This window comes from Oncorhynchus keta, chromosome 18 (genome assembly GCF_023373465.1).
Source record: "Oncorhynchus keta strain PuntledgeMale-10-30-2019 chromosome 18, Oket_V2, whole genome shotgun sequence".
Classification (NCBI taxonomy): Eukaryota; Metazoa; Chordata; class Actinopteri; order Salmoniformes; family Salmonidae; genus Oncorhynchus; species Oncorhynchus keta.
The window spans coordinates 13,798,133-13,820,500 of record NC_068438.1 but is presented as its reverse complement, the minus strand read 5'-3'; the positions used below and the strand labels follow the sequence as shown (position 1 = coordinate 13,820,500).

The following is a 22,368-nucleotide window of genomic DNA, read 5'->3' as shown; positions in this document are numbered from 1 at the left end:
ACAATGACGCTGGCTGCTGTTTGTGGATGCACTCTCTTACACCTGAATAAATCAGACAGGGGCCTTACAGACTGAATCCTATTGCTATCTACCTCATAACAACAAGCAGTATTCGCTACATGCAGTGAATAGTTGAGTCAACTCTGAATCCCCTTGAGGTATCCTACAAAGAACTGGGTTAGGTAAGATTGAAATGCAAAACACATTCTGCTATGGAGGTCATTATGACCAGTGGTATGTGAAGCAAGGACATTGGCCTTTTCCTTAGGAAACAATCCCACCCATTCAGGTCATACAGTTAGACATGTTTCATCACACGCGTCAGTTATTCAAGCGCATCACCTCTATCACTGGTAAAGATGGTAAAGTTGTTTGAATAACTGGTAAAGTTATTTCTTGCTGATGTAAGGAATCATTAGAAATTGTCACAAAATTCAATGAGGGTCAAAACGCCATGGGTTCATAGAAATAGGTCATGATTAATGAATAACAGCCATATTAATCATAGGAGAGCACATTCATTGATAACAGCAGCATACCACCCTGCATACCACTGCTGGCTTGCTTCTGAAGCTATGCAGGGTTGGTCCTGGTCAGTTCCTGGATATGAGACCAGATGCTGCTGGAAGTGGTGTTGGAGGGCCAGTAGGAGGCACTCTTTCCTCTGGTCTAAAAATGTATATATATATATATATATATATATATATATATATATCCCAATGCCCCAGGGCAGTGATTAGGGACACTGTCTTTCAGATGGGATGTTAAACAGGTGTCCTGACTCTCTGAGGTCATTAAAGATCCCATGGCACTTATTGTATGAGTAGGGGTGTTAACCCTGGTGTCCTGGCTAAATTCCCAATCTGGCCCTCAAACCATCATGGTCACCTAATAATCCCCAGTTTACAATTGGCTCATTCATCCCCCTCCTCTCCCCTGTCACTATTCCCCAGTTCGTTGCTGCAAATGAGAACGTGTTCTCAGTCAACTTACCTGGTAAAATAACGGATAAATAAAAAATAACAGTTCTCTATAATAGAATCAATGGCCCGATTAATGCCAATAGTTGTAGGTAAGTTCTACTCCGCTCACAACAGTGCTTATTCACGGTAGCCACACACATGTTTGTTTTACTATGCTTGTGGGTACCAAACGATTGATTCCCATTCAAAATCCTATTTTCCTAACCCTTAAAATAACCTTAACCCTAACCCTAAACTTAACCCCTAAATCTAACATAGCCTTTCTCCTTGTGTGTAACAGTGAAATGTCCCCACTTGTCCTTGTCTTACTATCCTTATGATGACTTCTGGTCCCCACAAGGTTAGTAAAGCCCCCCAAAAAAAAAAAACACACACACACAAATACACTGAAGATTGTATTTCAATGTATTTCATTGACACCGTCAGTTCTCAGGCTGATGAACCACTTGCCTCCAGCTATGAACAACTCAATATTAGCTGGTAGTACGACATGATGCTTCTGCTCAGCCTGTGAGGCTTGGTTGGTGTGAACCGCCATAAACATCTGTGCCTCACAGTACTGTTGTACTGATCCATCTCTTTTTCCTATCATACGCACTCCCGTCTCCTACTTCGCTACTCCGCTCTACTCCTGTTGCCACAGCAACACAGCACTCCTCTTCATGTCTCGCTCACATCACATGCTCCCATTAAAAACCATCTCCAAGGGAGAAGAGAGAAAGAGAGGTGCACATTATGTCATACCGGTATCAACACATTCTAAATGTAATAGAACCAAGCAGGATAATATCAGACAGACAGACAGACAGACAGACGGGTCAGGCTCACCTCACAGTTGCGTCCGGTGAAGCCGGAGGTGCAGGTGCAGCTGTAAGCCCAGGTGTTGGGCAGAGTGTCCTCTGTCTCCAGGTCGGAGGGCTGGGCCGAGCAGGCGCCTCCGTTGAGACAGGGCCGTCCCTCGCAGGGGTCAGGCAGGGGAGTGGCCTGGGTGGGGTCAGCCTCAACCGGGGCAGCAGCCTCCGGAGCAGGGGGCTCCAGATCAAGGGGGGAGGAGAGACCCCCACCCCCGGCACTCAGCAGAAGCAGGAGGAGGTACAGGGGGCGCTGCGTGGGCACAGGCATCCTCATCTTCTCTTATGTATGTTTATCCCTTATGTGTCTCTTGCTCTCTGTTCCTCTTAGCTCTGGCTTAGTGAGTAAGCTGCTGGTCGCTTTGCTATTTCGGTGTGTTGATGAGGGAGCTGAATGGAGAGTGTGTGAATGTAAGAAGCCGGCTGGTAAGGATGCTGTAGACTGGCTGTGTGCACTGCTACTGAGCGAGAGAGCTGACTGGCTGATGAGGAGACTGAGGAAGGGGGCTAGCTACCGCCCCAGCTCTGATTCATTGTGACGACAGGTGATGACACACTATGTCTCTCTCTCTATCTCTCTCTCTCGCTCCCTCCCTCCCTCCCTCCTTCACACACGCACACATACAAACACACAGAGCAGCGCACATATATGCACATAAAGTCTACACTTGTTGTATTCGGCGCATGTGGCAAATAAAGTTTGATTTGATTTTGACATGGACGCACACAAACACATCTTAGTTGGAAACTCATCATTCATGACCTCCTTGGAGCTGGAGGGGGGCTATTCCATATCATATTCATAGAAAACAGATGGCCATTTCTGCTAGTTTTTACCACAGAGTTTCAGCTAAGTAAAGCTGGTCACAATTCACATTTGGAATGATGCAGAGTATTTTCTGCACCACATAAGAGACATTCCACAGTGGAACTGGGAACAGATCTCCATCTGCTACACTGGAATCAGAGCAATAATCCAACTGACAAGCTCTTTGAAAACCAAAACTTAAGAAGAACAAATCTTGGTACAATGACTCAATAATCCATGCATTCTGGAAATGCTATTAAGTCCAAAACTTATGGGCGGAGATAGAAACTTGGCTGTCAGAAGTATTACAATGAAAATGTACTTCTAATCCATTTGTTTGCATATTTCAAGACATGTCATATGAGGGTGCAGTGAGATACCCAATGGTTTGGACGATACTCTTCCTGTCAATTACCTTGAAAAAAAGTATACTTAAAAACTTGAAATCAACCAATCCACGTTAAGACAATGGAAAAATCATATGCTTCAATATCTAAATATTGAAAGACCGTGGGCGATGGAGATGAACGCAATTAAGGACGTGGTGGAGAGTAGTGCAGGCACTGGAGATAGGGGTGAGAGAAAGTGGGTCTGGGCAGGTGTGACACTGTTGATGTTTGTGTTCGTCTGTATGTTGTCTTTTGTACGTGTATGTTTTGTACAATCGTGGCAAAAAGTTTTGAGAATGACACAAATATTAATTTTCACAAAGTCTGCTGCCTCAGTTTGTATGATTTACATATACTCCAGAATGTTATGAAGAGTGATCAATTAATTGCCATGCAAATGAACTGAATCCCCCAAAAACATTTCCACTGCATTTCAGTACTGCCACAAAAGGACCAGCTGACATCATGTCAATGATTCTCTTGTTAACACAGGTGTGAGTATTGACGAGGACAAGGCTGGAGATCACTCTGTCATGTTGATCGAGTTCGAAATAAAAGACTGGAAGCTTCAAAAGGAGGGTGGTGCTTGGAATCATTGTTCTTCCTCTGTCAACCATGGTTACCTGCAAGGAAACACGTGCCGTCATCAGTGCTTTGCACAAAAAGGGCTTCACAGGCAAGGATATAGCTGCCAGGAAGATTGCACCTAAATCAACCATTTATCGGATCATCAAGAACTTCAAGGAGAGCGGTTCAATTGTTGTGAAGAAGGCTTCAGGGCGCCCAAGAAAGTCCAGCAAGCGCCAGGACCGTCTCCTAAAGTTGATTCAGCTGCGGGATAGGGGCACCACCAGTAGAGCTTGCTCAGGATTGGCAGCGGGCAGGTGTGAGCGCATCTGCATGCACAGTGAGGCGAAGGTTTTTGGAGGATGGCCTGGTGTCAAGAACGGCAGCGAAGAAGCCCCTTCTCTCCAGGAAATACATCAGGGACAGACTGATATTCTGCAAAAGGTTCAGGGATTGGACTGCTGAGGACTGGGGTAAAGTCATTTTCTCTGATGAATCCCCTTTCCGATTGTTTGGGGCATCCAGAAAAATGCTTGTCCAGAGAAAACAAAAGTAAAGCATCCTGTGCCCATTCATATGTGGGGTTGCTTCTCAGCCAAGGGAGTGGGCTCACTCACAATTTTGCCTAAGAACACAGCCATGAATAAAGAATGGTACCAACACATCCTCCGAGAGCAACTTCTCCTAACCATCCAGGAGCAGTTTGGTGACGAACAATGCCTTTTCCAGCATGATGGAGCACCTTGCCATAAGACAAAAGTGATAACTAAGTGGCTCGGGGAACAAAACATCAATATTTTGGGTCCATGGCCAGGAAACTCCTCAGACCTTAATCTCATTGAAAACGTGTGGTCAATCCTCAAGAGGCAGGTGGACAAACTAAAAACCCACAAATTCTGTCAAACTCCAAGCATTGATTATGCAAGAATGGGCTGCCATCAGTCAGGATGTGGCCCAGAAGTTAATTGACAGCATGCCAGGGTGGATTGCAGAGGTCTTGAAAAAGAAGGGTCAACACTGCAAATATTGACTCTTTGCATCAACTTCATGTAATTGTCAATAAAAGCCTTTGACACTTATGAAGTGCTTGTAATTATACTTCAGTATTCCATAGTAGCATCTGGCAAAAATATCTTAAGACACTGACACAGCAAACTTTGTGGAAATTAATATTTGTGTCATTCTCAAAAATTTGGCCACGACTGTATTGTTTGAAAAATGAATTTTAAATCGTACACAAAAAGGAATCAGAGCAATAAACAAAACACCCTCTCTTCAAATACTCTAAATTACTAAGCAACCAGTTTCCATGGCGATCCCGAGGGGACCTGTACACTTGACAGGCATTATAGCTGTAATGTCAGCGACTCTTATTGTTTCTCTCCATCACCTTCAGAGGTGAGCCCAGAGGTCAGTTCATTCTCCACCCAACCATGAACTGCCTCTGATGTGAATTACCTCTCACCCTGCTCTTACACCAAAGTCTGCCTATGAATGGTTCTAAAATCCTTCAAGGTGAAATAAAACCTTAGCAAGTTGCAAAAATCTAATTAAACAACTTTGCATGATAAATATAAAAGAACGGTTATGAGTCTCTTAATGATCTTCAAATACCTTGATGAAATACCATTCTCTCAATCAGGATCTTATGTCAGAACTGTAAAAGCTCAGGAGTTTTAGATTATGTCCCAAATGGTACCCTACTACTACCTACACTACCGTTCAAAAGTTTGGGGTCAGTTAGAAATGTCCTTGTTTTTGAAATAAAATAAAATTGATCAGAAATACACTGTGGACATTGTTAATGTTGTAAATGACTAAGTAGCTGGAAACGGCAGATTTTTTAATGGAATATCTACATAGGCGTACAGAGGCCCATTATCAGCAACCATCACTTCGCAGCATCCCGGTATCGCCTCTTCACTGTGACCATGCGGTGTGGTCGATATAACGCACAGTGGTCGTGAAAAGCACGTCAGCCCTCCGCTGAGTCCCAACTCTCTATTTCCATAATGAGTCTTCGCACCGGCCAGTAAATCTGTCAGCTCAACCACTTTACTCATCTCACAGAGAGAGTCAGGTACTGTAGCCAACTTATCTGCTTGCATGCTTTAAAAAATAAAAGGTAGAGAAGGTTATGGAGTTACTGGTTCTGGCAGTATTGTATGTAACCATACATGACTCAATAAAACTGGGATTCTGACCCGTCATGGTGGTGCAATCCCTTCACTGACAAAGCCATATTAATAATCTAATGAGGATTTATTGGCACATTAGACTTTCAATGGTGCCCCAAGACAGACTAAATGTAAGTCTGATTTAAGTCGTGAAATATTTCCTTTGTAGTTGACTGCAAAGGACACTTGGACTGTAGAGAAGAAAAAACATTTATTCAGTGGGATCCATTTATTGGCCATTTAGTGATATCACTTGGCAAAAACATTTCTAACTCAATTCCATTATGCAACAAATGATGCAGAACTTAAGGCAGCATTGAGTGCGTGCTACAGGTGAAACTGTAGCACAGCAGTGGATCCTATGCTTATTTGCTGTATCTCCAAAGCCTCACTACCCACTTCCTCAAATCTTACAATAACAAGATTGCAGTTTTGAAACTGCAGTAAAAGTGTAGTAACTGGAGTCTGTGGTATTCTGGACACAGTAATTGCAGAATAACTAGTTATACTGCACTAGAACTGCTAAATTACTGCAGTAAATTTTGTACAGTATTTGCAGCGTACTGCAGTTATACTGCACTTGACCTATTTATTCAACAGTGTACTGCAGTTCCACGGCACTCTGAATGCAATCTTTGTTTCATAAGGGAAGAGGTTAGACTCACCCTGCTGGGGTAGGAAAGGAAAACAAATTCCTCTGGAGGTGACATTCAAGACACCTCTCCGCCTGTCCCCTAGCCATCTCCCTGGCTGTGACCCTACTGAGGTCACGGCCTACTCTGAGGGTCTCAGGAAGAGTCGGGATATGCAAAAAAAACATTTCCAGTTCACACATGTATTAATACACACTTGTACATGTGTAAAAAAATATATATAAAAAAAACAAATAAGCACCAAATTATACTGTATATCTCAGTTATGTTATGTCCCTCGATCATTAACGGTCCTAAAAAAAATACAAAATAAGTGAAGTTACCTATGAGGACAATTCAAAAACGTACATTTTACAATGCAAGTTAATATATACACACACACACTCAGTTCATTCGCAAGACCTTTGTCACCATTCACTGAAACATCAACCCTTCAAGTGCTCCTCTTAATAAACCATGACAGAATTGGGTAGGGTCAGTGGTAATCAACTGTTAATATAAATTAGGTATGTTTTAAATCAAGCAACTCCTACCCCCATTGCTCAACTCCAAGACTCTCAGTCAGATCCACAGAATGAAGGATGAAAGGAAGAACAGGAGGATGGATTAAATAAAGAGAACACAGATGAGTCAAACAGTTACTTTATTTTATGTTCAGGTAAAAACATTAACCTGATGCAGTAAATTATTGCAGATCTTAGAAACCAGCACATGAACGATTGGGCCAGGAGAGAATTGGAGTGGGGCCCTCCCCTGGCCACAGACTGCAGGTGCACAACAAGGTTTGTTCCAAGCCAGCAGCCAAAAAAAAAGACAGCAAGAAGAAACTGAAAATTAAAAAAAGGTGAAGCAGACATCCCCACCTCAAACCGGGCATGAAACTGCATATAAACTCTTATTCCATAAATGAACTTGAAATGCTATCTGGCCGTGAAACGATAAAATGAGTCCAGCCAAATGGGTGCGCTCAGCTACAATAGGGATTTGGGGGGGGGGGGGCTCAGGGCTTGGCCTAAGCCAGTCAGTCTGTCAGAGCGCACCCCCTCAGCATCCATCTGAGACACACTACTACTCTATCAAAGTGAGAGCAAAAAGTAAGTTAACTTATTCAACACACTGGATAACTCTTATCATGTTTGAGCTGAAGCTCTTTGTAATTATAGACCAGAACACAATTTCAACTTGGGAAAAATATATATATATATATTAAAAAAAAAGAAGCTGTCATCACTACCCGCAGTCAACCAACTCCAACTCTCATTTCCAAAAAATGTATACGCAAACACACACAAAAGGAGGGGAAGCAGAACCAAAATGTAACACAAACTGGGGCCGGGCTGTATAATACAGGAGAACAGAATGCAAAACAGACAGACTGAAGGGGAAAGGAGACATGAGAACAAAGAGCTATTCTATCAAATGTGTAGAATGAGCAGTCTGGAATTTTTTTCTGTACAAATTATCTTTGGAGCTAAAGTGAACCTAGCTTGCTCTATGGACCTCCACCACAGACATTCACCACTGAGGAAACATCCCTTTAAATATCACACAGCAACGCATTTTAAAATGTAACTCAAGTTTTTTTTTTCCTTCTTGTTTTTTTTAACATTACTCAACTGATAATTTTTTTGTTTTGTTCTGTGAGTCATTTAACGCCTTTTTTGTAGGAGACAGGGGCAGCAAATATTTAACTCAAGTCCTTCTTTAATTACTGCAAGCTGTGTTCTCTAACAAGAAGGCTGTACACACTTGGCCTTGATGTAGGTGATTACAAAAAGAAAAAGTAAAAATGAAGTCATGATTTCGTCAGTTTGCTGTAGAAGGCATTTTGAATGGGAGAGACTGCGGGATCAGGACAGGTGGAAGGACTGCTGGCCCTCACGGGCCGCAATCAACAGTTTCTTGCGCATTATCTCGATGCTGGAGTAGTCAGGCAGCTTCAGGTAGTTGACACAGGTCATAACCGACGGCAGGAAGTCGTCCGGGTTCTCCGTCGACTCAAATGTCTTCCGCACGATGGTCAACGGCGGGTTCAGACTACGGAAACCTGGAGAGAAGGAGGTGGCATGATCAGAATCAGCTCAAAAAACTGCCATGGCTGGATTTGTCTGTCGACATACTTTGTTGTCTTGTCCTATTCTCTGCATTTGTGGTTTTCCAGTTGAGTGAGCAGTGTCACACTCATTTGTTTACTAAGTGCATGAGGGTACGACATAACTACAGCATCAGTTAAAGTGCATTGCACACTGAAAACATGTCACCCAAAGTGTGGGATTGTTCAATTCTCAAATTGGAGAATGGGACCACTCAACTTCGGAGCACAACAAATCTTCAAGTGTGTATGGTGAGTATGTATCCATGACCACTCACCTCCAACAGGCAGCCTTGGGCTTCCTGTTACAAATTGCAGGAAAAGTCTCTGCTGCTCTGCATCGAAACTGCTGAGCACGTCAAAAAGGAACCTCACAGCACGACTGGAGAAAAACAGATAAAAACGTCAAACCACTGCACTCTGACAAGTCCTAAACATGACACTAAGTGTAGGTCTGGTCAGAGCTCTGGTCGGTGGAGTAACTCACCTGTCATGGGTGTAGCCGTGGTCGGGACGACAGCACTCCATCAGGGTCTTGACATCCCAGGTCTCGGACTTGCTGCCACAAAGCAGCTGATCCAACTACAGGCGGAAGGAAGAGCACAGAGGGGGTTGGCAATGTGACATCCTGAAGAGGTCACCTAAATAAATGCTTTTTTGGGATTATTGATAGCAGTACTCACCTCTTCAGGGTAGAAATACTGCAAGTGGTGCAGGGGGAAGACTGACTCAAACCCTTCCCTGAAAGATTCAAACTGCCGGGACACACCTTCGTTCATCGTCCAGTAGACCACCAGCTGTGGAGACAATGGGACCAACGGTCAGCTCCATAAGGAGGTGGACACTTTTGTGGAGAGTCTATGTAGGAGCGATGTATGTGCATGTGTCTAAGTAAGTGTGTGTGCACGAGCTACCCACCCTGAGGTACTCCTCCAGATTGTAGATTGTGACAGGGATATCTTTGCCTCCCTTCTTCAGCTCGATGTTGGGGAAACCGGGGAGGGTAAAGTCCAGGCCCAGATCCTCCACAGAGCAGCCGTTCATGTTGAGACTCTCCAGCGCCTGCTGCAGGGTCTCCCTCGTCTAGGACGAAACAGGCCTTTTATTAATATGGGGAACGTAACATGAAAAGCATCATCAATCTGATAGGGAGGGGCCATAACGGTTTTACACTCCACCAAGCACTCTCCTTAGCAAAACATCACTGACACTTAAATACAGCTGCAAATTCTGACACACATTAAATTTACGTGTGGACTGCAGAGCCCTTTGCGCAGTGCATGGGGAGAGTCACTAAGCAGATGTCTATTGGAGTGTAAATCAAGCCTTACTAAAGCTACCACTATGAACCCCATCTCTGAGAAAGACCTCCATAAGAGTATCCAAGTTCTCATCACCAAAGACAAATTGTAATGACTGAGGTTAGCTGCATCTGGGGAGGTTGTGTATCGGGGACTGACTTGGGAGCGGTCCTGCTCCAGCCTCCTCTTCTGGCGGATGATGTCCTCCAGGTGCTGGATGGACTTCGCCACGCCCGGGTCGATGTTGATCAGGTCGTGGGAGCTGATGGAGGTCTCGTGCCGCAGCATCCACTTGTAGAAGGGCAGCCCCAGGGGCAGGTCCAGCTGGGAGGGAGACAGGTGTTAGATCAGCAGAGTGCTCCCTACTGAGAGGTTCAGGTAAGTGTACAATTGTGCTTGAAAGGTGAGAGCATGTAGGAGGGCTGTAGAAGAGGGGAGTTAAAGTAGGAGCGCAGAAAAAAATTAATATACAAATCACCCTTATTCTGGCAAACAGGGCTTAAGGCAAGTAATGTAAGTGTAAAAACCACTCCAAAACAACTAAAAGTGAAGGTCTAGAAGCATTAGCAGGGTAGACTACACAGAGACTGGTCCACTGGTCAAAAGGTACAAAGTGTTACTGTTTACCAGTCTGAAGTCCATTATAGCCTTGGCCATCAGCTTGCCCAGGAAGCGGAACTTCATCTTGATTTTGGCGATGTGTGCCGGTTTGGTTGTCCTGCCAAAGGGAACGGCAAACAGCCCTCTGGAGCTGAACATGTACTTGGTCCCTTCTTGGCTTCCTGGGAGAAGAGGAAATTTAGGGAGAGGAAGAGTTGTTCCAATGTGGGTCTCAAAGACAAGCTACTCAGCAATGATCCGTCCTCTTTAGGAGCCCATATCTCTGCATGTGACTTCACAGCTGCCACCCAGGCACATCTTGGAAAACTGTAGGAAAGCCTTTAAATCTAAAATAAATCCTATTTCTGTCCAAATTACATTTGGTCGTTTGTTGCAGAAATCACTTTAACATTTTAGGAGCTCCTATTTAGAGACAAATATATTCCCCAGAGGGTTGGAGTAGAAAGTTACCTTTTGGGTTGGACAGGGCGACCTCCTCACCCCTCCACAGCCCGAGATCGGCCCTCTGCAGCTCCTGGGAGACCAGGGCGTAGAACTCCAGGGTGGGACCCAGCCCTGTGCCCACCTGACAGAAGGACAGAGACCGGGGGAGTAAGGGAGAGAGAGAAAGAAAGAGGCAGGAGAGCTTCTATCTAGATAAGTCTAGGGTCATGTTCAAAATCTACCCCCCCAAACGACTCCAAGTTCTGTGGTACCTTATGAGAGGGACAAACTCAAAATGGAGGTGATTGAACAGTGCTCGTAATGAGGGTGTGAACGCATGTACTGTACCTCGTTCTCATACTGGATCTCCAGCATGGCTCTGGAGCTGCCGAGGTCCTGCATCACCGACTCCGCCTGCTTCAGCAGCTCCTCACGGTTTATCGTTCGCTAGAGACAGGAGGAAGAGCAGAAATGAGGAGTTAGTGAAAAGACAAACAGGAGTCGGTAGAGTACAAAAAGCAGGCTGGATATTTTTCATTGGCGATGTCCACTCCTCTTGGCTACACTTATTAAACCCATTCCAGAAAGGCATACATAGAGTCGATTAGGTGACATTACACCAAAATATTCAACACCTTTTTTCTGTCGAGGCGGGGTGCCACACGGCTGTCCTGGGAATCTGACTGGTTGATCTCAGGATTGGTGTCGAGGAGGCGCTGCATGGCCCGGTCGCGGTCAAAAGCAGTCACATAGAAGAGCATCTGCCGTGTGTCGAATGGGAAGAAGAAGGGACTGGGGAGAAGGGAGTAACAATGATAGTTGGTCAAAATGCAAAGCATCTATGTACTCACCGGACAGTTAATTAGGTACACCCATCTACAATGAACAAAAATATAAAACGCATCATGTTAAACAACAGTGGTAGGCTTGATTAAAAACGACGACGAGACGGCCTACAGGGAGGAGGTGAGGGCCCTCGGAGTGTGGTATCAGGAAAATAACCTCACACTCAACGTCAACAAAACTAAGGAGATGATTGTGGACTTCAGGAAACAGCAGAGGGAACACCCCCCTATCCACATTGATGGGACAGTAGTGGAGAGGGTAGTAAGTTTTAAGTTCCTCGGCGTACACACAGACAAACTGAATTGGTCCACCCACACAGACAGCATCGTGAAGAAGGCGCAGCAGCGCCTCTTCAACCTCAGGAGGCTGAAGAAATTCGACTTGTCACCAAAAGCACTCGCGAACTTCTACAGATGCACAATCGAGAGCATCCTGTCGGGCTGTATCACCGCCTGGTACGGCAACTGCTCCACCCACAACCGTAAGGCTCTCCAGAGGGTAGTGAGGTCTGCACAACGCATCACCGGGGGCAAACTACATGCCCTCCAGAACACCAACACCACCCGATGTCACAGGAAGGCCATAAAGATCATCAAGGACAACAACCACCCGAGCCACTGCATGTTCACCTCGCTATCATCCAGAAGGCGAGGTCAGTACAGATGAATCAAAGCTGGGACCGAGAGACTGAAAAACAGCTATCTCAAGGCCATCAGACCGTTAAACAGACACCACTAACATTGAGTGGCTGCTGCCAACACACTGACACTGACTCAACTCCAGCCACTTTAATAATGGGAATTGATGGGAAATGTAAAATATATCACTAGCCACTTTAAACAATGCTACCTAATATAATGTTTACATACCCTACATTATTCATCTCATATGTATATGTATATACTGTACACTATATCATCTACTGCATCTTTATGTAATACATGTATCACTAGCCGCTTTGTTTACATACTCATCTCATATGTATATACTGTACTCGATACCATCTACTGTATCTTGCCTATGCCGCTCTGTACCATCACTCACTCATATATCTTTATGTAAATATTCTTATCCCCTTACACTTGTGTCTATAAAAGGTAGTAGTTTTGGAATTGTTAGCTAGATTACTTGTTGGTTATTACTGCATTGTCGGAACTAGAAGCACAAGCATTTCGCTACACTCGCATTAACATCTGCTAACCATGTGTTTGTGACAAATACAATTTGATGTTAAGTGCCAGTCCCACGTTTCAAGAAAAATGTTTTCACATCCCTGTTAGTGACATAATCCATCCATCTGACAGGTGTGACATATCAAGAAGCTGATTAGACAGCATGATCAGCACACAGGTGCACCTTGTGCTTGGGAAAATACCAGGCCACTAAAATGTGCAGTTGTCACAACACCAGATTTCAAGTTGAAGGAGCATTGACATGCTGACTGGAGGACTGTCCAACAGAGCTCTTGCCAGAATTTCTCTACCGTAAACCTCCATCCTTTTAGAGAATTTGGCAGTACGTCCAACTGGCCTCACAATGGCAGACTGTAACCACACATTTGGATTCTTTACCTGCAGGATCGTCTGAGACCAGCCATCCGGACAGCTGATGAAACTGTGGGTTTATATAACCAAATTATTTGCACAAACTGTCAGAAACAGTTTCAGAGAAACTCATCTGCGTGCTCACCAGGATCTTGACCTGACTACAGTTCGGCGTCTTAAACTTCAGTGGGCATATGCTCACCGTCGATGGCCCCTGGCACGCTAGAGAAGTGCGCTTCATGCATGAATCCCGGTTTCAACTGTACCGGGCAGATGGCAAACAGCGTGTATGGTGTCGTGTGGGCAAGCAGTTTGCCGATGTCAACGTTAGGAACAGTGCCCCATGGTGGCAGTGGGGTTTTGATACTGGCAGGCATAAGCTACGGACAACGAACACAATTTTATTGATGGGAATTTTAATGCGGAGGTAATGTGATGAGATCCCAAGGCCCAGTGTCGTGCCATTTACCCGCCACCATCACCTCATGTTTCAGCATGTTAACCTCTCTGGGATATGTGGGACGCCAGCAAATGCAGAGCGCCAAATTCAAATAAATTCCTATAAAAATCTAACTTTTTACCAAATTAAAGCTACACATTGGCTGGATTCACAACATGTCAGATTTCAGAAAGGCTTTTTGGCAAAAGTAAACAATGCTATTATCTGAGCATAGCACCATAGTAAACAAAAGAGAAAAACATTTCAACCCTGCAGGCGGGACACAGAAATAAATATATAAATCATGCCTTACCTTTGACGAGCTTCTTCAGTCGGCACTCCAATATGTCCCATAAACATCACAAATGGTCCTTTTGTTCGATTAATTCCTTCCATATATATCCAAAATGTCCATTTATATGGCGCATTTGATACAGAAAATCACCGGTTCCAACTAGCGCAACGTGACAACAAAATATCTCAAAGTTACCAAAACATTTCAAACTACTTTTGTAATACAACTTTAGGTATTTTTTAAAGTAAGTCATTGATAAAATTGAAGACGGGATGATCTGTGTTCAATACAGGAAAACAAACACAAGCATGCTTTCTGTTCTTGCACCTCTATCAAACAGTACACATGAAGTGACACTTGTTCAAGATGGCCATACATTACAAAGGAATAGCCTCAACCAATTTCTAAAGACTGGTGACATCCAGTGGAAGCGGTAGGAACTGCAAGCAAGTCCCTTTGAAATCTGGAATCCCAATGAAACCTCATTGAAAAGAGGGTGAACTCAAAAACAAAACATGAATGTTTGTCCTCGGGGTTTCGCCTGCTACATAAGTTCTGTTATGCTCATAGACATGATTCAAACAGTTTTAGAAACTTCAGTGTTTTATATCCATATCTACTAATAATATGCATATCTTATCTTCTGGGGATGAGTAACAGGCAGTTGAAAAGTGGGCATGCTTTCCATCCAAAATTCCAAATGCTGCCCCCTATTCCAGAGAAGTTAATGCACGGCCCCATGTCGCAAGGATCTGTACACACTTCCTTGAAGATGAAAATGGCCCAGTTCTTCAATGGTCTGCATACTCACCAGACATGTCACCCATTGGGCATGTTTGGTATGCTCTGGAATGATGTGTATGACGGCGTGCTCAAGATCCTGACAATATATCCAGCAACTTCGCACAGCCATTGAAGAGTGGGACAACATTTCACAATCAGACTGAAATTCTATGTGAAGGAGATGTCGCACTGCATGAGGCAAATGGTCACACAACTACCTTTTTTCTTTAAAGGTATCTGTGACCAACAGATCTGTAATACCAATCATGTGAAATCAATAGATAATGGCCTAATGATATTTTTTAAATTGACTGATTTCCTTAAATGAACTGTAACTAAGTAAAAACTTTGAAATTGTTGCATGTTGCATTTATATTTTTAGTCTGTGTAGTACCAGGTCTGACCCTTCTTTGCCTCCAGAACAGCCGAAATTCTGTGGGCCATTCTACAAGGTGTCAGGAAACATTCCTGATGCGATGGCATCCCGCAGTTGCTGCAGAATGGAAGGCGGTGCATTCATGCGAACAGCCCGATCCATCTCATCCTAAATATGCTCTATTGGGTTGAGGCCACTCAAGTAAAGTGAACTTGCTCTCATGTTCCAGGCTGCTTTTCCACTCAATTGTCCAGTGTTGGTGATTGCGTGCCCACTGGAGCCAATTCTTGTTTTTAGCTGATTGGAGTGAAACCCGGTGTCTGCTACAAAAGCCCATCCGTGACAAGGATTAACCAGGTGTGCACCACTACTGGTCCACTTGTGGCCAGTCTGTTTGCACGATTCTTGCCAGTCGCCTTCGATCTCTCGTCCGGTTTTCGCCGAAAGGAAAGCCATTATCTGGACATTTTTTTGTTTGTCGCACCATTCTTGGTAAACCCTAGACACTGTCTTGAGTGAAAAGCCGAGGAGTGCGGGGTTTGAGATATTGGATCCAGTGCACCTGGCACAGACAATCATAACACACTCACTTAGAATGGGCAAAAAATGTGACCTAACGTTCAATCAAACAGTAACTGAATGCCTCGATGCCTGCTTTATATAGTTGTTGACGTGACTCCCTGTGTGTAGGCGTGATCCATTTTCGTGGAAGAGGTGGTTTACCTAATAAACAGGCCAGTAAGTATAAGTATAAGTATAAATATGTATAAGTATAAGTATAAATATATATATATGTATAAGTATAAGTATAAATATATATATATGTATAAGTATAAATATATATATGTATAAGTATAAGTCTAAATATATATATGTATAAGTATAAGTCTAAATATATATATGTATAAGTATAAATATGTATAAGTATAAGTATAAGTATAAATATAAGTATAAGTATAAATATATATATATGTATAAGTATAAATATATATATATGTATAAGTATAAATATATATATATGTATATGTATAAATATATATATATGTATATGTATAAGTATATATATATGTATATGTATAAGTATATATATATGTATAAGTATATATATATGTATAAGTATATATATATGTATAAGTATAAGTATATATATATGTATAAGTATATATAAGTATAAGTATATATAAGTATAAGTATAAGTATATATTCAGTTGCTTATGTGGGGTTAACCTTGGGCCTGGAAGAGAAAATTGAAGTCTCAGTTTACTTCCTGAATTGAAATGGAATTGTCCCCAACCTTGGTCTAGACATGCGGTTTGAGGACATTGCATTAGTGAATACTTGGGTCAAATATTCAAGAAAACCTAGGCGTTACCAGGTCTTGCCGAGCTCTGTGAGCCAGGTGGGGATGTTGCCGGTCATGATGACCAGAGGGTCCTGCAGCTGTCGGTTGGCCTTGGCTGTCAGCTTACTGTTGATGAACTCACTGGTGGGGATGATCTCCTTAGAAACAGCATTCTGAAAAAAACAACCTCAGTTTACTGGAACTACCACAGTGCCCCTTCTCTGATGCAAAGAAACAGGGGGCTAGGTTGTTTGAATGCAAAAAGGACCATTATTGTGGGCAACTGTGAGCACTAAGACAGCTGTCTAGCTAGCAGACAGTTAGTCATATGGTACATTGTGGTTTACCTTCAACAAGAGCTCAACTGACCTGAGCCCTAGGACCATGCCCCAGGACTACCTGACATGATGACTCCTTGCTGTCCCCAGTCCACCTGACCGTGGTGCTGCTCCAGTTTCAACTGTTCTGCATTATTATTATTATTATTATTATTATTATTATTATACCATGCTGGTCATTTATGAACATTTTAACATCTTGGCCATGTTCTGTTATAATCTCCACCCGGCACAGCCAGAAGAGGACTGGCCACCCCTCATAGCCTGGTTACTCTCTAGGTTTCTTCCTAGGTTTTGGCCTTTAGGGAGTTTTTCCTAGCCACCGTGCTTCTACACCTGCATTGCTTGCTGTTTGGGGTTTTAGGCTGGGTTTCTGTACAGCACTTTGAGATATCAGCTGATGTACGAAGTACTATATAAATACATTTGATTTGATTTAAAGATATATTTAGCATTATGTAGAACATGACACAGACAGTGGGCAGACATACAGGCTTGTGTCACAAATGGCAACGTATTCCCTACATGGTGGACTACTTCTGACCAGAACCCTATTGGTCCTGGTCAAAAGTAGTGCATTATAAAAAGGTTATAGGGTGCCTTCTGGGACTCAACAAGTATGTTCAGTAAGTGCCAGTATCTGCAGGCTGGAGAGGGGATAGGACAGGCTACTCACGTCGTACAGGTAGAACCAGTAACTACTAATGGAGTGCAGCACCCTCAGCAAAAGGTTGACATCCAGAGACGGGTCGTCGAAGGTGATGCTCTCTGGGGGTTCTGACATGAGGTACATCTCCAACGGGCTGGCCACGCTGGGACACACGCCATCTGGGAGAGGAGAGAGCAAGTCAGGGTCATAATTCGTGCACACTGTAGCAAAACATTTTGCAATGGGAAACAAAAACAAGCGTTTCTTATTGGACAAGGGCAGGTAGTCACTTGTTCGTCCTTTTCTTCCGTTTTGCGGCCAATGAATACGACACAGAAGTGGTAGCTAAACTAACATGATACAATGTATAGTATGAGATAAGGATTTGAGTGGACAGATTTAGTGTACGTTAAAGAATGGTCAAATATCCTATGTAGTGCACTACTTTCAAAGTAATAGGGTATCATTTGAGACTGTAAAAGCCCTTTGGCCAGGGGGTTAGTGCAAAAGTAAAGTTTTGGAAATGCATTTGATTAATTGATTAGACAGACCATATCTGTGGGTTTGTGTGAAGAGGTAATCTCAAGTAACTAATTCAGATGGTAAAAAAAATAAGTAAATTCAACACTCACAAAGCACCGGCCCAGAATTTTGGGCACACCGATGGATAGCAACTGTAGTCCAACACCTCAGACAAGCTCATGTTTAAAACCCTTGGAAGCCAAAGAGGGCTATGATTTTATTTTTTAACTATGATACATGAAATATAGAGCATGTTGTAATATTTTTCGAAAGCAAAAATATACTGAGGTTACATTGTTTGCTCGCTAGCAACGTACTAGACCATTCGGAGGAGCAGAAGGGAAATATACATTTTTTGCACCAATCTCCGTAGTGTAACGACACTGATCGGCTACCATATGGAGCCAACAGTGTTTATTGGGATCTCTTCTTGAAGATAGTGGTTTCCTTATGTTATTATTTCACCTTTATTTAACCAGGTAGGCTAGTTGAGAACAAATTCTCATTTGCAACTGCGACCTGGCCAAGATAAAGCATAGCAGTGTGAACAGACAACACAGTTACACATGGAGTAAACAATTAACAAGTCAATAACACAGTAGAAAAAAAAGAAAAAAAAAGAGTCTATATACATTGTGTGCAAAAGGCATGAGGTAGGCGAATAATTACAATTTTGCAGATTAACACTGGAGTGATAAATGATCAGATGGTCATGTGCAGGTAGAGATACTGGTGTGCAAAAGAGCAGAAAAGTAAATAAATAAAAACAGTATTGGGATGAGGTAGGTCAAATTGGGTGGGCTATTTACTGATAGACGATGTACAGCTGCAGCGATCGGTTAGCTGCTCAGATAGCAGATGTTTGAAGTTGGTGAGGGAGATAAGTCTCCAACTTCAGAGATTTTTGCAATTCGTTCCAGTCACAGGCAGCAGAGAACTGGAACGAAAGGCGGCCAAATGAGGTGTTGGCTTTAGGGATGATCAGTGAGATACACCTGCTGGAGCGAGTGCTACGGGTGGGTGTTGCCATCGTGACCAGTGAACTGAGATAAGGCGGAGCTTTACCTAGCATGGACTTGTAGATGACCTGGAGCCAGTGGGTCTGGCGACGAATATGTAGCGAGGGCCAGCCGACTAGAGCATACAGGTCGCAGTGGTGGGTGGTATAAGGTGCTTTAGTAACAAAACGAATGGCACTGTGATAAACTGCATCCAGTTTGCAGAGTAGAGTATTGGAAGCTATTTAGTAGATGACGTCGCAGAAGTCGAGGATCGGTAGGATAGTCAGTTTTACTAGGGTAAGTTTGGCGGCGTGAGTGAAGGAGGCTTTGTTGCGGAATAGAAAGCCGATTCTAGATTGGAGATGTTTGATATGAGTCTGGAAGGAGAATTTACAGTCTAGCCAGACACCTAGGTACTTAGAGATGTCCACATATTCTAGGTCGAAACCATCCAGGGTGGTGATGCTAATCGGGCGTGCGGGTGCAGGCAGCGAACGGTTGAAAAGCATGCATTTGGTTTTACTAGCATTTTGATCGCATACAGACCCTTCGCCAGTGGTTTAAAGACAATGTTACATATAGGGTTAATATAACTGGTTCTCCAAATGCATGTTAGCTAGCTAAGTTGGCTGTATTCAAAGAAAATAATGCTCATCTGCTGTTGGCATAAGCCAACAATTAAGAGAGAGCTTGGCAGAAAAAGTAAGAAAACTCTGGAAAAACATCAACACATTTATCCTCTTATTTTTGTTGCCACAAAACGACCTCCATAGTTCCATGGGTTACCTTCAGATGAGTCCCATGATAATCGTGGGGGTCGTAGAGCAAAACAGAGAACATCCTCGTGAGTCATCTTTCCACTACAGACGTTTTCGTGAGAAGACCAATTTTCGGGAATGTCTCATGGTTGGAAAAGCACCGCTATAACTCAGCCAACTTCCATCGCAGATGTGGAAGGACGACATGGGCAGATAAGGTGGATTTAGACGCAGCCCATGCAAAAAAACAAACATCTCTAGCTTAAACTGACTTGTCGGTGGGGATTCTTTTTTTTAAATTTTTTTTATTACTTAGATTGACGCACGGGTTCGGAAATAAACTTAAGGATTAAAAACAGTTTGAGATCATTGTGAGGGGTTTTCTCCAGTGTCTTGAAAGATTAATTGGGCTTCGTGAAAATGTTGACCGAGGCACGGCTTAGCGAAGGGTCTGTTAACTTGTAGCAGGTCAGCTCTCTCCCTCCCCACTGTAAGGAGTACATTAGAGTTGTACGATAAAATAAACCAGCAGAACTTGTCTCAGTCTCCAGGCCAGTAGACAACACAGACACCCACCTAGGCCCAGAGGTGGTGGTAGTGGTTCCTACCGTGCCACAGCTCGTCCTGTTTCTTGGCATTGCGGGGTGAGGTCTTGGTGGGGGCAGTCTGTGCCCGGCCCCTCTTCCCTCCCACCACATCCTTAGTGCCATCCTCATCCTCCCTCACTGGTTTATACCTAATGGGATAGAGAGTCTACGTAAAGCATATCGTGGAACATGACTACACTGCCATGGCAGTTGCATTTGATCACTAACTCAGCCACCTATTAGACATGTGTTTGTGTGTGAGACATCTCAACCCTAACAGCCACTACAAGCATCAGTCAGATATGTTAAGAGACAAATCCATGTAGATCTAGGTATTGGCGGGCAAGAACATCTATTTCACCCGCCACAATGTCAGGTGGTCAATTTGCAGGGCTCTAGTGTGAGCATTACATTTGCGACTAAAAATAGACAATTGCACATGTGCTTATACTTAGAAAAATGCTGTAGTAGCCGTTTACACAGTATTTCTGCTGTTGTTTCATTGCACACATAAAAAAGGATCCTACCTCAAGCAGCAACACTGCCTGGCAGGGGAACTAAGCTCAGTGATGATAGATACATTTTTGGAGGCACTGGGCACAGGCATAAAAGATTGTCTAATATACTCTATTTACATTGTTTTTTTCACAAGTTCAGTTATTTTTCAACGTTAGTTTGAGTCTGCTGCGTCAACTGAGAGCAGAGAAGCCTTAGATGCCAAATCTTAGACATGTGACTAGACTCAGGTGGCCCCGTTACTATGATAACCATGTGCCCTTCAAGGGGCAGCAGAACATTGTGTCTGATCATTTTAATTTTAAAAATTTTTTAAAAAGAAATTGAGCAATACACTACTTCTTACTAATACATTTCTTGTTTTAGAAACATGGTCATCTGTTTTATGTAATTACAGCAAAAAAATATTTTTGCTGATAAAACAAATCTGAGGGGCTGGTAGATTTTCTCATCTCCCCTGCCACAGTGGCTGGTGGACCAAAAACACAATTTTAGGCTATGGTTGGGTTCGTTAATCAGTCCAGCCTATAGACTGGTGTGTGTGGACAGCCAGCGTAAAGGGGATACCATATGGTGTGGGTTTTGGTCCAGATGCCGGCCCGTCCGAGCGGGTTGGCCTCGTCATCTGTTGACTCCCTCTCCTCCTCTGCCTGCAGGCTGAACTGCCGCACCGCCTGGTAAACCGTCATGTTGTAGGGCAGCAGGTGGTCGCCGATGTAGAACTGCAGCCGGTGGCGCACGCTGCCTGAGTTCAGGAACTGGGCCGCCTGGACAGAGATAGACGGTCAAGTTAGGGTGGAAGGTAACATCGTTATTGGTGGGGGAAAGAGGTATTATCCCATATGGAGAGTATTTTGCAAGGACAATGTAGTTTCGTACCAGAGATTCATCAATTTCATCGTCTGAACCATCATCGTCGCTGTCCTCATCCTCCTCTCTTATTCGTCCGTAACCTGAAGAGAGAAAAAGTCCCATTGAGCACGTCAGCATGTTAACCATAAATGTCAGTAATACAAGGAGACATTCTATTCTGCCAGAAGTGAAGGACAGAAATACTCTGGGAAGGAACTTGAGAAAGCAGCCCCATTGGATGAAGATCATCTGTGGGTGACCTATGTTCCTCACAGAGTGAAAGGGCTTAAGTCAAGTCAGTAACTCAATGCAAAGAGACAGTTCCCAGTGCTCACCTCGGACCACCAGGTAGCGTTCAATGGCCTGTACCAAAGCCAGGGGGTCAATTTTCACCGGGCCCCCCTTCCACTGCTTCACATTGGTGCAGTCCGGGTGCCTCTGCAGCTGACACTTGAGTTGGTGTGTGTTAAAGAACTTCAGAGCCTGAGAACCTCTGAAGAACACGCATGTCAGACAAGATCACAATGATACAAAAGAGGTAAATAAGGAGAAGTCACCTTCCTTAACCTACACCCATATAGACTTCAAAAGTAAACACACATTAGTGAATGGCTGACAAAAACAGAGTTTGTGGAACAAAAGGAAGGGATGGAAC

At 43.6% G+C, this 22,368-nt stretch overlaps 2 protein-coding genes across 3 annotated transcripts in view; both read right to left on the bottom strand.

Annotated features, from left to right (window-relative positions):
- Nucleotides 1–2,314, bottom strand: part of LOC118397316 (delta and Notch-like epidermal growth factor-related receptor) — a 74,022-nt gene extending 71,708 nt beyond the window's left edge. The window contains exon 1 of the mRNA XM_035791961.1: nucleotides 1,812–2,314. Within this exon, the coding sequence (XP_035647854.1) occupies nucleotides 1,812–2,111 (300 nt within the window). The 5' untranslated portion in view covers nucleotides 2,112–2,314. The remainder of the gene's footprint in view (nucleotides 1–1,811) is intronic.
- A 4,740-nt stretch (nucleotides 2,315–7,054) lies between these two features.
- The window catches only part of LOC118397311 (E3 ubiquitin-protein ligase TRIP12), a 53,839-nt gene continuing 38,525 nt past the window's right edge, over nucleotides 7,055–22,368 (bottom strand). For both annotated transcript variants that reach the window (XM_035791945.2, XM_035791946.2), the window contains exons 27-42: nucleotides 22,049–22,206; nucleotides 21,741–21,814; nucleotides 21,429–21,628; nucleotides 20,367–20,494; nucleotides 17,505–17,656; nucleotides 16,521–16,663; nucleotides 11,501–11,657; nucleotides 11,214–11,312; nucleotides 10,893–11,007; nucleotides 10,449–10,603; nucleotides 9,981–10,145; nucleotides 9,439–9,603; nucleotides 9,204–9,317; nucleotides 9,008–9,102; nucleotides 8,799–8,902; nucleotides 7,055–8,475 (exon numbers count right to left, since the gene is read on the bottom strand). In XM_035791945.2, coding sequence (XP_035647838.2) covers nucleotides 8,279–8,475; nucleotides 8,799–8,902; nucleotides 9,008–9,102; nucleotides 9,204–9,317; nucleotides 9,439–9,603; nucleotides 9,981–10,145; nucleotides 10,449–10,603; nucleotides 10,893–11,007; nucleotides 11,214–11,312; nucleotides 11,501–11,657; nucleotides 16,521–16,663; nucleotides 17,505–17,656; nucleotides 20,367–20,494; nucleotides 21,429–21,628; nucleotides 21,741–21,814; nucleotides 22,049–22,206 — 2,221 coding nt within the window. In that variant the 3' untranslated portion in view covers nucleotides 7,055–8,278. The remainder of the gene's footprint in view (nucleotides 8,476–8,798; nucleotides 8,903–9,007; nucleotides 9,103–9,203; nucleotides 9,318–9,438; nucleotides 9,604–9,980; nucleotides 10,146–10,448; nucleotides 10,604–10,892; nucleotides 11,008–11,213; nucleotides 11,313–11,500; nucleotides 11,658–16,520; nucleotides 16,664–17,504; nucleotides 17,657–20,366; nucleotides 20,495–21,428; nucleotides 21,629–21,740; nucleotides 21,815–22,048; nucleotides 22,207–22,368) is intronic.